The sequence below is a fragment of the Branchiostoma belcheri genome, unplaced genomic scaffold (assembly GCF_001625305.1).
Source record: "Branchiostoma belcheri isolate BF01 breed outbred unplaced genomic scaffold, Haploidv18h27 scaffold49, whole genome shotgun sequence".
NCBI classification, from domain to species: Eukaryota; Metazoa; Chordata; class Leptocardii; order Amphioxiformes; family Branchiostomatidae; genus Branchiostoma; species Branchiostoma belcheri.
In genome coordinates this window covers 2,109,841-2,126,832 of record NW_017804120.1, presented here as the reverse complement: position 1 = coordinate 2,126,832, position 16,992 = coordinate 2,109,841, and the positions used below count along the sequence as shown (strand labels likewise).

General features: G+C 39.9%; 1 protein-coding gene across 2 annotated transcripts in view; it reads left to right on the top strand.

Moving 5' to 3' along the window:
* LOC109479555 (syndecan-2-B-like) overlaps positions 1–10,951 on the top strand; it is a 22,339-nt gene extending 11,388 nt beyond the window's left edge. The window contains exons 2-7 of one of the 2 annotated variants that reach the window (XM_019781535.1): positions 3,650–3,836; positions 4,274–4,452; positions 4,767–4,862; positions 5,166–5,274; positions 5,758–5,814; positions 8,025–10,951. In XM_019781535.1, the coding sequence (XP_019637094.1) occupies positions 3,650–3,836; positions 4,274–4,452; positions 4,767–4,862; positions 5,166–5,274; positions 5,758–5,814; positions 8,025–8,194 (798 nt within the window). In that variant the 3' untranslated portion in view covers positions 8,195–10,951. The remainder of the gene's footprint in view (positions 1–3,649; positions 3,837–4,273; positions 4,453–4,766; positions 4,863–5,165; positions 5,275–5,757; positions 5,815–8,024) is intronic. The other variant, XM_019781536.1, reaches the window with a different exon arrangement.
* Positions 10,952–16,992: the final 6,041 nt, after the last annotated feature.

The window sequence follows — 16,992 nt, the reverse complement described above, 5'->3', positions numbered from 1 at the left end:
TGGGTTATTATATAATAACTGACTTCATCCAAGGATTTGAGTAGCTGCATGTCGGTGTTTGTATAGATTAGGACAAATGGAGTATTATTAATAGAGAAGTATTTAATGTTTGGAGTATGATTTAGGCTGAAGTTGAAGATGACTCGGCTACTCTACTGATATTATTGGGTTAGGCCACACCAATTTAATTTGTTGGTTCTCGGATTTTTTCAGAAAAAATATGAAGCGACAGGGCGAAAAAAAAAATAAATAAAAACAGGTCTAGGCATCCTAATATAGGCGTAAATGCTACGAAATGAGCCATTAAGTCAACACAAAAGGCTGGGTTAAAATTTAAACATTGAATTTTGAACTTTTAATCAAACCACTGCAATGATAGATGGGAAAACTGTAACAACTAGGAAGAAAAGGACTTTCCTCAACTGTTGGGGGCATAACATGAGCATTTTTCAGTTGATTCTGAACCAGAATCATATTTTTTTTTTGCAAATCAGAAAAAAACGAAGAGGCGAATCTGAAAACCAACAAATTAAATTGGTGTGGCCTTATTATATAATAACTGACTTCATCCCAGGATTTGAGTAGCTGTATGTTGAGTGTTTGTATAGATTAGGACAAATGGAGTATTATTAATAGAGAAGCATTTAATGTTTGGAGTATGATTTAGGCTGAAGTTGAAGATTTGTTCAGTTGGCCTGTTTAAACACGGGGCTCAATTAGCAATCAGTTCAGTATTTTGTATGGCATGGCTCGTATGAGTTTGACATACCAATATCATAGATATTGCACATACCATATAATACCGAAATGACATGATACGTGGATACACATACATGGTATGTTTGGCATGGTAGGGTTGATGAGTCATGTGGCTGGCATGTGCAGACCTATGTCTGTTTCCTTTCTTAGAACTGTCTGTGTGTGCATGGGGGAGGGGGGCTCATAGTCCAGTTTCTATCATAGAATACTGCAATTCCTGATTTTTTCACTGTACTTTTATGTTCATGGTTTTCACAGTCACACGAACTTATCACAGCTAACAAATCATTAGTCTTTCGCCCTCTTCTCCCCACTACCGTAAACATATAGGTTTCCATTTTTCTCAGACTGTGAAATTCTGTTACCACGAACATAAAGTGAATCGCAGTACAGTATTTGATATCAAAAAGGCCTATAAGCCTGCCACCATCAAGCACGTCTCATTTTACAGTAAGTACTTCAAGTTCCAAGTGTACTTTTGACCTGCTGGTGGCCATGTTCAACCTATACTGCTATAGTCATCTAGATTTACCGCAGTGCACTACCACACTCTTTCTCTAAGTGCATAGTATTTATAAACAGTAGATAACGTTAAGTGTATACCCACTTGAGGAAAACTCCGTAACAAAACCTTTGTGGAAAAGCAGGCAAATTTATTTAAATGTCAATTTACGATTGGGTTAAATTGTAGCCACAGATAGCTGGTATACTGGAAGTATCCAGTCTATTTAGTGTATTGAAGCATAGGATAGTTGGAGAGCTGGTAATAGTTGGTCCCCCCAAAGTATATAATGGATAGTCCCATGTACTGTTAAGATAGACCAGATTCCCAGTTTTGCTGTCAATGCTGAAGAGTGAAGTCTTGACACAATGCAGGTTTAGACTAAAGATGTGAAGAAAACCAGACCCTCTCAGAAATGTAGCTCCTGTTAGGTATTGTGAGGTACAGGGCTCAAAATGCTTTTTCTGCACTGGTGCATGCAATGTTAAAAAATTACCAGCACCAAACAAATTTTACCGGAACTATTCAGAATTTAGGAAGTATGAATCATACTAAGCATTGCCATTATTTCCTGTCAATGCAGCAAATGAAAATCCACATGTATACTAAACCCAGTACATGGACCTATGCAGGTAGACATCAGAAACACCTGCACAGCTCTGATTTTACCTGCAGTAACCTGTAGGATCTCATTCCTCCTTTACTTAAGGTCCCAAAGGAGCACAGGTGTGTGCCTCCAGGTATGCAGGGCATGCAGTCAGTGTCCTTCGGGCTTTGTATAATGAAAGAAATCCTAGTAACAATGAAATAATGTTTAATTGGTCTTGGCAGGTCTTTGTGTGTATACAAACAGTACAGAATCGACTGATACTAGATTTTATAATGGATTTATTGAGAAGTCTTGATACAATGGATCTTTAAAAAATGCACAAATTGTTCAAGCAACTGGATAAATTTTGCATGTCATGGGTAACCACAATTGGTGTCAAAACAAAGTGAACAGTAGCTTCTAGTATTTTCCACATCTATCCAGTTGCTTGAGAAACAATATCTCGTGTATCTCAATAATCTATTGCCTAACAATCGTTGATGTGTGACAGTGTCTGTATAGAACATAGAGTTTCCAAAATCGCACCTATCGGATTTCTGTTGCCTTTTTCTTACTAACCTATGATTAACCTTTTGGGCATTGTTACACCTGGGCAGCCAGACCAGGTGGGGCTTTCCTGATGAATGGTGTAATTACATGCTAATTACAGTAACAACTGGTTTCCTTAGGAGATAGACGGCCTTGTAAGTTGTAGAGAGGCAGGTTTGGGTGACAGGGCTGTGATATAGACCACCCCTGTCGACAAAATGTACTGCGCCTGCACATGAATACTGTAGTTTTTGTGTACTATCGTAACTTACCATGCTTCAGTAACAGGCTTGGATTATAACTATTCATATTACAGTGCAGGATTAAACTAGAGAACTGAATAGGGGTTAAAGATGAAATTGTGTAAAGGAAATGATTTTTCGTTGTCAAAATCATCAATAATTTTGCACCCTTGTTTGATGTTCACCATTGACTTGTTGTCCAGTCAGCTCAAACACCTTTCATGTTTTGTAGCTGGGTAGATTCTTGAAGGCAATTTGCTGTCTGGCTTCCTGAGTGTTTCAGCTTTCTAAGCTGAGCTGAATGTGTGAAGGGTGGGGAGAAATGTGGGCCCCTTTGTTCCCTTCTCTAGCCTGAGGCTGTCAGTACGATTAGTCTACAGCTGGACATACTGTAAATGCATTTACCTTTGCAATGTTTTTTTTTTATAAATTATTGAAGAAAGATAGGTTTTCAGTGTTTTTAAAACAATTTTGTGGCACCTCAGAAATACAAAACACATTCATGTTAAGGGACATTAGCGGCAGTGACCATGGACAAGTGAATTTAAATAAAACCAACACAAAATTACTGGATTTACCGTACACAGTAAGTGTGTTCAGGGTTCCAAGATGCGCCTGCGCAGTGCAATGTACTGTGGCTAATTTGTCAAAGTTGAAGGCCGCTGAGACATAAACAAAAAACAAATACCACAGACATTTCAAGATGTACAGTATTTTGTGTACCTTCATCAGGACCTAGCATGCACAGTCGTAGCATTATAACAACTTCCTTTGACTGTATGTAAAATGAAGTAAAATCCAATAAGTTGCATGTGTTTGTGTATGAAATGGGTCTTCTAGTGCAGGAAATACTGGTGTGAAAGGAGCCTGGTCTAGCCTTTTGTGTCATTATTTTGTTTTAATTTAACGTTTCAGACATTTAGATTGATGATGCCTGCCGTATTCTGAATCTCAATGCCTGAATTTTGACTACGCTTTGTAAACCTTATTGTTTCTTGTATTCACCAGGATGGCTTGGCCCTGTTGCTGAACACACAGAGTTTGGAGGCTGGGGAGGAACACAGGCCTGCCACCATGTACATTGACGTGGACGGGGGCTCGGGGGCGGGGGCCATCGATGACTTTGTGGACCACGAAGACGGGTCAGGGCTAGGACCCGACGACGAGGACGGATTGTCAGAGGAGTCTGGCTCAGGTCTGTTGTCATGGCAACCTAATCCTCCAACAGCAAATCTGAAGAGATTAGAAAAAAATGTATATCCTAGTGTTATAAATATGGCTCAGAAAATGGCACCACCCACACATAAGCTACAAACTGATATTTTCAACAAATCATTTACATTGATCTTGGTTACGCAAATGTTAGTTGATATTAAGAATAGGTTCTGGCAGGCTTACGTAACCCTCTGGTATGTTTTAAGGCACGATAACAATGAATTGTCAAAGAATCTTGAGATATATTCACATACACAGTTGATACGTTAATCCATTTCTAACATTTATATGGTGGTTATGAAATGCTGGTGACCTACTTGTACTGTGCCAGTAGTCTGATATTCTTCTTGGCTGTCCTTTGTAGTCAAAGATTTGACATTATTCGTATTAAGAATGAGTTCTCCTTTTCTTCCGCAGGAGTGCCGTGGACAGATCTTGAAGAGACTTTCCCGGGAATTGTGGACACAATAGTCACTGCCAAACCTGTGGAGGAAGCACACAACCCTCCCCCATTCAACCCCTACACAAAACCACCCAAGGCAAAGCCACCCAAACCAACCAAGCCACCCAGGCCAGTCAAGACCTACCCTCCAAAAGTAAGTTGATCTCTAGAAAAAACACAGTATTGTTTTTGTATTTTTTTTTTTTAACAAAAATGCTTGCAAGTTCCAGAAGTTAAAAACATCTATGGAAACATTTTTTTTCATGAGTACACACACACATGAGCACTTCACTCACATACATACAATATTGTTGAGTCAAATTACTTATATTAGTTAATGTATGTTAATGCAAAAGATGTGCTTCAGCTTAAGCAAATTCAAGTGGCTGCACTGAATTTGAGTGCCATATTTTAGATTATATAGAACGTTTGCATGTAGGCATAATTTTTACATTACTTTTTTTAAAGCCACCCAAGAAAGCAATTGTTGAGGAGACAACCAAGAAACCAGTCAACAACCACATCTCCAAGAACCCAGAGCCAACAAGGGAAAGCAGCATCAAGGTACTGTAAACTGTTGAATATTTGCAATGGTGCTATTTTCACTGCAATTGTGTGTTTTTGCACTACTTTAAAATGCAAATATTAATGTTAACGTGGAACTACAGTACTGTGTTTGGTTGGTAGGTGGAGAATGAATGTTAACGCTGCAGTACTGTGTTTGGTTGGTAGGTGGAGAATGAATGTTAACGCTGCAGTACTGTGTTTGGTTGGTAGGTGGAGAATGAATGTTAACGCTGCAGTACTGTGTTTGGTTGGTAGGTGGAGAATGAATGTTAACGCTGCAGTACTGTGTTTGGTTGGTAGGTGGTGGAGACCCCAGAGCCCACCGATGAGGTGCAGATAGCAGCAGTGGAACCGCGGAGTGGCAACAACAAGTTAACAGCGCTTTTCTCACACCCAGGAGTCATGGCAGGTAGGCAACCTTTCCTTAAACATAATAACAGGAGCCTGAAGGAAAGAATAGCCAGGAAAATCATGATAAGAAATTGTGAATATTGCTTTAAGAGTGGGGGACCTTGTCTGATAGTTGCCTAAGGAATGGGGAAGATTCTTAGATGTGGGGAAACCATGTAAGGGTATGGAACCTTGTCTTAAGGGTGGGGACCTTGTCTTATGGTGGAAGACATTTTTTATGACACAACCTTTTATGCCCATTCCATCAGTTTCCTGTCATTTTGTGTCCACTTTGAATTTCTTTGTCTTTCATCATTGTTTGGTGGTACTATTGTTTCATTTGTTTTATTCTATCCCTTCCCATGTTTGTATTGTTGACTTTCCTTTATCTACTGTCCATTTTACCCCCCCTCCTTCTCCGATATGATCAACAACTCCCCCTGTCTTTCCTCGCCATTATTGCACCCCCATACCTTCCACCTTGCTGTGTTGCTGTGTACAGTTGTGTCTTTAGCCATAGCTACTTCTGGCCATAAGCTGTCCCCTTGGTACATAGCTGGTGAGTTCTTTCTGTTTTGTTCTTTGAAAAACAATGTTTAAGAAGTTGGGAATGAAAGTTAAGTCCTCTAGCCCCCTTTAAAAGGTTTTGACATAATGGTTTATATAGGGTTATGAAAGTTACTAACTAGTAATCTTTGCTAAGGCCAGCAGGCATCTTTACTCTGCTACCATGTTGAAACATTCTAACCCCTACCCCCACCCCTATTCTGACTTGTTCTGATCCATATTGCTGTGCATGCCTCCTTCATGCTGTGACTTGTGAATTGATCTCTGTGTTGTTCATGTTGTTGTCGCACATCGGATGGGACGCTCCAAACCCCCCGCCTGGAATGGTACAGTCCAAATCCACTAGGTCCTACAAAGATTTGCTCCCAACATGTAAATTGGTCATTATCATTTCTTTCAAACTTTGAAGGCATCCAATTTTAGGGTGGCACTACAAAATATTCTGGATGACAAAATCTGTTTGATGTTGATATTTACTGACATTTAGCTTATTCTGTGTACTACCGTTTATTATGTGAAGCATTTGAAATCGGCTCCAAACAAGCTATTTCTTGGTACCACCAATAAATAGCTAGAACCAGCCTATAATACAAAACAAGCAACCGTTTTCCATCAGCGACATCAAATTTTTGCCTCACAAAAATGCTATGGAACAGGATTAATTCAACTTACTACATTGACTTTTCAACCCAGTTTTACTTTCCTGAAATCACTTTTGGGGTGACCACAAAGAATATTGCTGCGGTTTGGAGCGTTCCATGTCATGTGTAGTGATGTTGTTCTATATTGTGCTCTTGTGTGTTTCCATATGTGGCCCGTTCCGCCCTGTCCATCCCCATTTGTGGTACTGGAATTGTCCGGGGCAGCAACAATAGTGGACATTGCCATTCCCAGTGGTTGTCTTCTGCTGATCTGTCTTCCCCCTAAATTGTCTAAACATGGTTTGACCCGACTGGGCAAAGTATGGCCAAATGGACCACACCATTGTGTGAATGGGGTAGGGCAGGGTGGCAGGATGTGAAAACTAACCAAGCTAACAGCTGTCCCTCCGCTCTCTCCCTGTGACAACTGCTCTGTCCTAACTTAAAGTTGGAAAGTTTGAAGGTAACTGGCTCCCCCTTCCAAACTTAGCCTAACTATAGACTAGTGCTAGACTCTGGTCCAGCCACTCTTTCCTTATACCTTGTACAGCTGCACTGACTCTACCCTGATCACCCCCATGGAGAAGTCTGGTGGTCCAAGCTAACTTTTCCTCTCTAAGTGGCTTAGTTACTTGGCATTTTACTACCTTCATGTTTTAGAGGTCTATAATACTGCTTGGATATTTTTAAGACAGTGACTGTCCATTTGAAAACTTGATCAATTATTCAAGATAACTAGAATGATATCCATGCCAAGTTTAATTTAAAAAAAGGGGGATTGTGTTGTTTGGACCACGAGACCATGGGTGTGATATTAATTGCATTGATGAAACACATCTACTACCTTCTAGTCATTTCCATACTTAGCTGCCCTTCCTCCATGCTGCCTCTTCCCTCTTTAAACAATGAGATCTCCACCTAACTGTAGAATTAAACTCTTTCCCTGCACATTTCAAGGAAAGCACATCCTCCCAAAGAAAAGTTACATTTAATACATTGTTTTACCCAGTAGCTAACTCTCACAGTTCTCAAATGATCTTTGACACCCCTCCCCTCGATACATGATAGGTTCCTCCTCTGGGTTGACTTGTTATATGATGTTTATGACAATGGGGATGGCAGGGACTTGTGATGTTCTGTACCTGTTGTTGTTTACGTGTTTGTCACAGCATGTTTTCATCCATCACATTGCCATGGTGATTGTTTATCATAATGGAGGTGCAACTTGTAAACCAGTAGCACACTATGTGTTAGTAGCTCATATCTATGAAGTTCTTAACATATGGTAGGTAAGGGATCACTTTAGGTTTTTATGTAAGAGAAAGATAAAAGATATGAAAGACGTTTTTATAACCCAGAAGGTATCAGTGTATGTTATGAAAAGGGAGCGAAATGGATACGTTCACTTGAGTCATCCTAGCAGATCTTGTTTTGAACAGAATGAAGCAGTTTTACTTCAGAATACTCTGTATTTATTGATAGGTGCATGCAGTTATGTATTAGTGAAAGTAGAAAGTGTTGTTTGTTTACTGACAATGTTGTGTTGTGTTCTGTTGTTCAGCTGTTATTGGTGGAGCGGTTGTGGGTCTCCTCTGTGCGATCCTGCTCATCATGTTCATCGTGTACCGGATGAAGAAGAAAGACGAAGGATCCTATTCGTTGGAGGATCATCCTGCCAAGAAGCTGAACACCAACGCTTACGGCAAAACTTCGAAAGAGTTCTATGCGTAGAGGAGACACGCATGCATGTACCATGGGCCAGGGCCTGCTTTATTTTGATAAGTGACTGGTAGAAATGCTATGATTGGCTAGAAAAAGAGCACTTTACCATACATGGGAAAAATAGCCAATGGGATAAGAGGACACTTCCATGTATGGTAAAGAAGCACAAGCGCAAAGTAGCATAAAAGAGACTGTGATTGGTTAATGGTACATCCTTTGCCGTATACTATAGTGATGTGAATTGTTGATCCTTGACTTAGAAGCTGTAATTTGTCACTTGCCATACTGTGATGACCATATATGGTAAAACAAACTGTCAATTAACCAATCACAACAGATCATTTTAACAAAAGAAGTCACCATGCCTATGCTAAAAATCATTGTAAGATTCCTGGTTGCTATGCCAACGAGAATGTAAACACAACTGAATGCCACTTGCTGTCAGGTTGGATTTGATTGGTTGGCTTTATCTGGAAGTGTGTGAACTGACTCTCCTTTGATTTCATTGGTCAATTGCGTATTCTCAGTTTACATTGGACAGCCTGATTGGTTGAGATTTTATGTGTGCCTTCTATATTTGGAGATGAAAGAGAAGCTGCTGACCAACAGGAAGTGAGAGATTCAGTTGAAGGAAGTAGTGATATTCTTGTTACCATGGCAACAGAAATGCCAGTATCGATCTTCCACTACTTCTAATTGAAAATAAGTTTTTGTAACTTTTAAAGATTTTTTTCCTTTTTATCTATCTTAAAAACGTAACTTATTCTTCACCGATGTATTTCACCTCAAGTTATTTCGTATCAGGGTATGTAGAAATTGTCTCAAACCAGTATAGAAGCCTCTAGCATGCCAAGGGTCGGAGATAAAACTTCAGGTTTTCTCTGGAAAGCCGTAGACAGCTATAACATAACTTTAGTAAAGTCTGGAACTTCTCCTATCACTGTATGTAGAAACGTTTGCACTTCTGAGCTTTTGTTGGGAAAAAAATCACTTTGTAGTAGACTTAGTGGTGGTGGGAGTCAATCTGTTCTTGATTAAGACGTGAAACTTTAGCCAGCTGGCTGGGAGATATAAGGTTAGGAACATGTAGATCTTTTCAGGTGGGGAGGGGGGCATAAGCCACTGGGATACCATGGGAATAAAGCTCTTTGTAACGTCTACAGCCACATTGCTTTCATCTAGTTCCCCAGTATCATGCTTGAGAGCTGTTTGCGTCTAAATTGCTGAGATTTTTTTCTGTCGCTTAGCTGATATTTATTAGATCCATTGAATCCCACGTGACAGCTTGTTTTTTTTCCATGTTGTGAAAGTTGACATGCGTGCAATTAGCATGCTGAAAATTATGTTCTTGGTCCTTACCTTGGATGATACAAGGGTGTAGCACTATATTTGTTATAGAGAAAAGAAGAGAGGTTCTAATTTTGTGCTTGAATGGCCTTTATTGAGTGGCTAGCTGTATGTAGATTTTTTTGCTTGGCATCCATATATATATGTAAGGTTGTATACAATTCAGTACTTTCTGCTTGATTTTTTTGTTGTTATTAACACCTACTAGTATACTATGTATGTAACGTTAAGTGACAGACACCACTTTGCTAAGGCTTTGGTTCACCCCCATGTGAAGTATTGGTACAGTCTGAAGAAAATGTGGAAGATACCATCAGGAAAAATAGGGGAGGCAATGTCACCGTCTTGTACATACAATTCATAGGGCAGATTTTATACTGTGCCTTTGAATGTTAAGTTGGAAAGTACCAATTGATGCATGGGGGTGCACCAATGATATCCACCAGAAAAGTGTGGTCTGCTCAGCTAAAGAATTATCCATTCCCGATAAGTAAGGATGCTTAATATATTTTTATAGCTCGGAGTGATAATTGATAATTGGGCCCTGATTAATTAAAATGGCATAATTCCTACTTAGTGAACGGGCTGGCTTGGCACGATTCAGAACACTGAACGAGTTGTGGAATCAAAGAAATAGAAATTTATTGTGCATGGTTTCCAGCTTGTGGAGAAAAGGCACTGCTTCAGATCTGGTCGTGCTCAAGCCTGCCCCCTGGTGTAAGAACCCTGTAGTGCAGGTAAGAACAGATATGTGTATATTAGCTTCCCAAAATGTTACTCTTCAACTAATAGGTAGGGAATACCTCAGTTTTTCTGTCCCTATTCTTCCCTCTACCTCACTCCCTAAAATCACCAGTGGAAGAGGCCAATTGCCTTTCTTGGACTGTTCCATTGGTGGGTTTTGGGGACTGTAGGTTGTACAAGGATGATTTACATATTTTTCACCAACCTGTAACAGTGTTATATCCGAAGTATGTTGTCTCTTACAATCCTTAGGTTTTGGATAGACCCAAAATGCTTGTTTTTTATTGCAAAGTGACACCTGAAAAAGTCATAGAATCTGAAATAACTGCCACTTGAACTTGGTTGTACAACAAATCCTATTGGCTACTGTTAATAAGTCAATTAACTCACTTCAGCCAATGAAAACTGGGCATCTGGGTCTGATACATAACACTAACTACATTGTATTTACCCATAACTTCATAACATGAAAAAACTTCAGTACATGTAGATACAACAAAATAGCAACTTTGTAACACAACCGTCCACACCTATTCTATGAGTGGAACTGTCCGTTTTGCACCACTGGATCATTCCATGTAAAAGAAATAGGTACATAACTCCACACGGTTTTCAAGAGACGGGTCCACAGTTTGTGTTGTACTCACCGGACTTCAATAAACACCTTTACTTCTACATCTGGCTGTGTCTCGTTTTATTATGTGCTATTTAATTTGTTGGTAACCAAATTGTTTCATTTCTCTAATGTATATAAGATCGTGGAGCTCTAGTCCTTACTCGAAGTTAAACTGATGTACCAGTAACTGTATAATGTAAAGTGACCAGCTCTGTCATAGTACACCACCATTGGGTGTCTGCTACAGCACCAGTTGCCATGGTGACAGGTGATTGACCTTATGTGCTTGTAGAAGAAGGAACAGAGCAAAAATATTTGTTTCCTTCTACGAAGGTAAACGTACATAACAATAAGTGATAACCTATAGCACAAAAAAAAACGCAAGACAGCATAGAAGTTAATCTGTGAGGGTCATCCACTGAACCGAGACGGGGGGCGACACAGGTTATCTGGCACGGAGGGTTATCTGAGGTGGGGGGAGGGGCGACACATGTTATCTTGAACCTTTAGCACAAAAAAAAAACATGTAAGACATCATGGAAGTTCATCTGTGAGGGTTATACACTGAACTGAGACGGGAGGCGACACAGGTTATCTGGCGCGGGGGTTATCTGAGGTGGGGGGGGGGCGACACATGTTATCTTGAACCTTCAGGCCACAGCAAGTAAATTTTATGGATGACATCCTCCACAGACTCCAAATCTAATGCGATAGGGCGTTAAAAAAACAAGGGGGGCCAAAAAAACAAGATTCCTACATTTTCAAATTTTGACATTATATACCTTGTTAAACAAGAAATGATACCTATATTGTGCTAAGTGTTTGCCAACTATTACAATATTCATTTATCACTGAGACGACTGAAAAATAGAATAAAAATGAAGAGGTGAATCCGAGAACCAACAAATCAAATTGCTGTGGCCTAAACACTGTAAATTGATATTCCTGTGTGTGGAAGGTGTTCAGCACCAAGGACAGGTTTGCCTGTGTGTGGACGGCGTTTATTCTACCACGGAATAAAGTCCCCGCGAAAATAAATGAATTTACAGTCAATATGAAAATTGGGCAAGAGTGTTATGTTTCATACTGTGGCCACATAACAGCTTATTCTTGAAAATGTTTATTTGTGATGATAGAAATATTAATAATCTAAAGGTGCCCTGTAGCTGCATTTTCATCCATTTTGTTTACCGAGATTGACATCAACGTTAGTATTGTTCGTAATTAGATAATCTAATCGTCCTTCTTCGTCACATATAAGTGCCTGGCACCGAAACGGGCCGTCATTGGTCGTTCATAATTAGATTACCAACTTCACATTAATTAGGCACGGCCGTTATGCACACCTGTGAAAAAAGTTTGGTATCGTCCGTTCAAAATGGCGATTTCGGACGATGGGGATACTCTGGGCTGATTTTTTAAATACGAATTTCTGGGTGCTTTTTAGCGTTATCGTCGGTAGAATGTCTCGGTAAGTGTGCAGCAGAATGCTGGGGAGTTTTCGCTGTGGATTTGTGCTGTTCTGGTGATGTTTTGAGGAGAAAATGCGGATTTCCTGACCTGGCGAATTTTGGAGAAGAGAAGAAAATGGCGCGACAATTGGGAGAGTAGCGTGGTATGGAGACGACTTCGCTTATTGTTGCAGGTAAACCAGTACATTGTTGGGCTGACATTATTCCTTAGCAACTGGTACTAACATGTCAAGTTATATTTCGTAAGACATGACCTATTTCTGTATTAGGCAGCGACCGTTCCTAATTTTACACAGGCTTAGAAAAAGTCTATCAAGTTGCAGTGTTTTCAACAACATTTTCAATGTGTGGTGCGCTCGTAGAGTAGTAAATATATGTGCATGTCTTTTTAGTCAATTGTTCAGCATTTTGATGTTATATTTGTTGAAATAAATTGTGTATTCACCAAACCTTTTTCTTTATCTCCACGTGGTTCAAAACACCTGTTGGAATGTGGCCGTCGTTACACCTAATTATTTTTCATAATCCCGCCAAAAATTTGCGTAAACAAGATGTCGTCCTCAAAGTTTCGAGGGGCCGAAATGAATACGATGCAAAACGTTTTAAAACTAGTTAAGTCGAGTTGACCATAGTTTCGTTCTAAATAATCATTTGCGATATAATATATATATATTTAAAAGCTTGTTCGTTTCCATTTTAGATAGTAATTCAGTAAATAGTAATGACCAAGCCCAAGTATTTCTGGCGCAAACACTACAGTTGCAATACATTTTGCGCCGAGTTTTTTTTTCGTATTCCACAAAAAGTTTTAGTTGAAGGGGGTTGATTTATTTTATTGTTGTTTGTATCCCCGATGTTATGGTCATCATGTAGAGTTTTCGTCGAGGTATGTGTTTTTTTTAAATTAAATATATTTAAGGTGTGTGTGTTCATTGCTGTTCTTTAATTTGAGACAAGTGTCCAACTTATAATGTATGTATGGTTAGATGATGACTGATGCAGTAGTGAGAACTTCTGTCAGAACCTAACAAGACAGATTGGACCAGATAATTTGAAGACCAAAGAGGAATATCAGGTGAGAAAAATCTGAATTCTGCATTTTACCTACAGTTATTTTGAGTTGAGACAAGTGTGTAACTAATGTCTGTGTTTAAAGTTAGGTGGCTGCTGACTGATGCAGTAGTGGTGAATTCTTTGTAAAACTGACAAGAGAAGATTGGACCAGACCAGATGATTTGAAGACCAAAGATGACTCTCAGGTGAGAAAAAAATCTGAATTCTGCATTTAACCTACTATTTACTTCATGTTGTTTGAGACAAGTGTGTAACTTCTGATGTCTGTATAGTCAGGTGGCTGCTGACTGATGCATGTAGTGGTGAATTCTTTCTAAACCTGACAAGAGAAGATTGGACCAGACCAGGTGACTTGAAGACCGAAGATGACTTTTAGTTGAGAAAAAATCTGAATTCTGCATTCAACCTATTATTTGCTTTATTTGAGACAAGTGTGTAACTTCTAATAGTTAGGTGGCTGCTGACAGATGCAGTAGTGAGGACTACTGTCTGAACCTGACAAGAGAAGATTGGACCAGATCAGGTCATTTAGAGACACAAGAGCAAGATGACAGCATCCACAGGTGAAACGATGCTTTAGAAGATCTGTTTGACTCTAGCATTCTTCCCTTAAACGTCTTCAATCAATCAAATCAATCAAATGGTGTTTTATTCGTAAAAAAACGTGGACTTTGCAGCCAAAGGCTGAATTGCGTCCAGTTGTACATGCAAATTCATTACACATTTATTTACATTTATTTACACAGGCATTATTTACAACGACTTTAACGTACGGTGTCTAACACAAATAGTGACTGTTCAGGAGGTAGGTCATGTATGGGACGCTACTCTGTTTGTACCGCTCAGTTCTACATTTGGTAAGGGTCAGTTTGTTACTGGAACGAGTGGTGCGCTCAGTGGTGGTGCCCCTCCTGGGCGGTAGCCAGTGTTGGAAGTCCTGTGATCTGAGAACTTTCATAGCAAAGTTCAGGCAAAGTTGGACCCTTCGGTCTTCTAGCGTAGGTAAGTCCAGCGTTGCACATGCCTCGGGGTATGAAGTATAAGCTGACCCGAGTATTACTCGACACGCGCGTTTCTGGATATACTCGATCCTGTGACGTTGTCTGGTAGTCAGTCCAGGATGCCAGGTGGGCGCCGCGTATTCACAGCTCGGACGGACAAACGTTTTGTAGCAGGTAAGTAAGTCATCCCTAGAGAGGTCAAACTGTTTGAGTTGTTTGAGGAGGAAGAGCTTCCTGCTACCTTGTTTGACAACGTGATCGACATGAGTATTCCAACCTAGGTCGGCCTGAAGGTGTAAACCAAGGAGTTTCACTGCCTTCACTTCTTCCAACAGTATACCAGCAATGGATAAGGACGGCAGTGGAGGGGGAGTTCTTGTGAAAAACACGTGCATAGCTTTGCACTTCCCTGGATGGAGCTGCATTTTCCTCGATGTTGCCCATTGCTCAAGATGGTTTAAGTCTGTCTGAATGGTTGAGGTATCCCCGATCATTCTGCTCTCCGCAAGGTTAAGATCGTCAAAGAACTTCCACCGCCTAGCGGAGGAGTTCTCGTTTGCACTGTTGATCAGAGCGAGAAATATCAGTGGGCCTAAAACAGTTCCTTGTGGAAGGCCACAAGTAGTCTCCCTCCAGTCAGAATACACCCCCTTGTACATTACTCTCTGTTGCCTGGCGGTGAGGAAGGAGCAAATCCATTTGGCGAGAGAGCTTCTTAGTCCCAGTTCGAGTAGACTTGAGACAGCTAGGCTGTGATCTACTCTATCTTACACTTTATAAAAGTAACACACATGTAGCAAAACATCTTTCACATTAATTTTGTGTTGCCTTACTTGAATAAATGTCTGGTATATTGCACTTCTTTGAGCACTTGTCTACATTTCTAGGAAGAGGCAAAGTACAAGGTCACAAGAGTTAATCTTTACCTGGTAGCTAGTTGCCCATTCATACCTGGCATCAATTGTTCTTTTATATAGGAATTAGGGTCAGCAGTCCTGATGTTCCTGTCCAAACCAGGCCACAGCCAACCAGCTGACTTAAAGTTAAAGACAGACTAAAGTGAAGAGATTGTATACAGGTGAGACAATGCTAAATTACAACTTTATTTTTCTATGTGAACATATCCAAGCAATGGGGTTGTATGATTGACGGATTTTATCTTTTATGGTCACTCAATGTTGCCTGGAATTTTTTGGGGAGCACCACACTAATTATTCATTATATCATGTACTGTAGGTGTGTCCTGATGTTCCTGTCCTGACGTCCCTGTCCTGAGTGGGAGATTCAGGGAGAATCATGTGATGATGGACAACTTCTGTCCACACCAGACCAAATGATGTCTTGGCAAACCGGTTGACTTGAAGATACAGTGAAGAGTTTGTACAGGTGAAACAACGCTTTACAACTTAAAACCTTTTTCTGATTTGTTACAAACCCTGAAGCATAACACACAACCAGTAATGTGTTTAAAAACACCTTTCCATAGCCAAACACTTTCTATATCTATGAAAGCATTATGATTACTGGTATCTTTGATGATCTAACTCTAAGATGTTTTTGCATCATACTAATTATCCTTTTATGTACACTCAGGTAGTTACGTGTTTCTTGACGTTCCTGTCCTGACTGGGAGAAACCTGTGATGACGGTTGACTTCTGTGTAAACCAGATCAAATCAGGAGTTTGTACCTGTCCATGCAGGTGAGATAATACTTAAAAACTTGATTTTTCCTTTCCTCTTGGATGTATTACGAACTGTGGGATAACATTCTGCCAGTAACTGTTACTTAACACTTTTAAAAATGTATTCAAGCAACTTGTACATGTACATGTACTAGTATGTTAAGAACTCTGACGTATAAAATACTACAAGTACATTTGTAACACTTTTTTGTAGAGAAATCTATTTAATCAATGGGATAGTTGAATTGCATGATGTTATCATTAGTTTGGTTATTCAGTGTTGCCTGGAGATTTTTTTTCCATCACACTTACTATCCTTTCATATTGTTAGGTGTGTCCTGAGGGTCGGCTGTCCGGTCTGGGAGAAACCTGCGATGACGGCTCAGCAAACCAGTTGAATTGAAAAATGCAGAAGGAAATGAAGACAACAAAGCAGTGAGAGAAGACAGTGGGCACACTTGTGAGTATAGTTTATTTGTTCAGCAACACATACATGCCTACATTTCTGATTTGTAACGTATCCTTTGCAAATTGGATGGCACCCAGGCTAATACATTTATATTCTATAATCCACTCATCCAGTCACTAAAGCTTGCACTGCTTCTAATTACACAGTATTGTCATATGTTAAATTTGTAGACTTCTTTTCATATCTTCAAACAATTAGTCCCACGAAAGAAGTTATAGTGTCTCCAGTATAATGTCCTTGGGCCCACATTGCACTTTGTCATTTGAGATACAGACCGTCACACTTTTTGCAGTGCTTTGGATATTTACAGGCAGCATTAAGCTACATTCTAACTGTCATAAACTTGCATGTTGTGTGATATAATATCTTGCATTAGTAAGGCCAATAGCTGTTGTCAATAC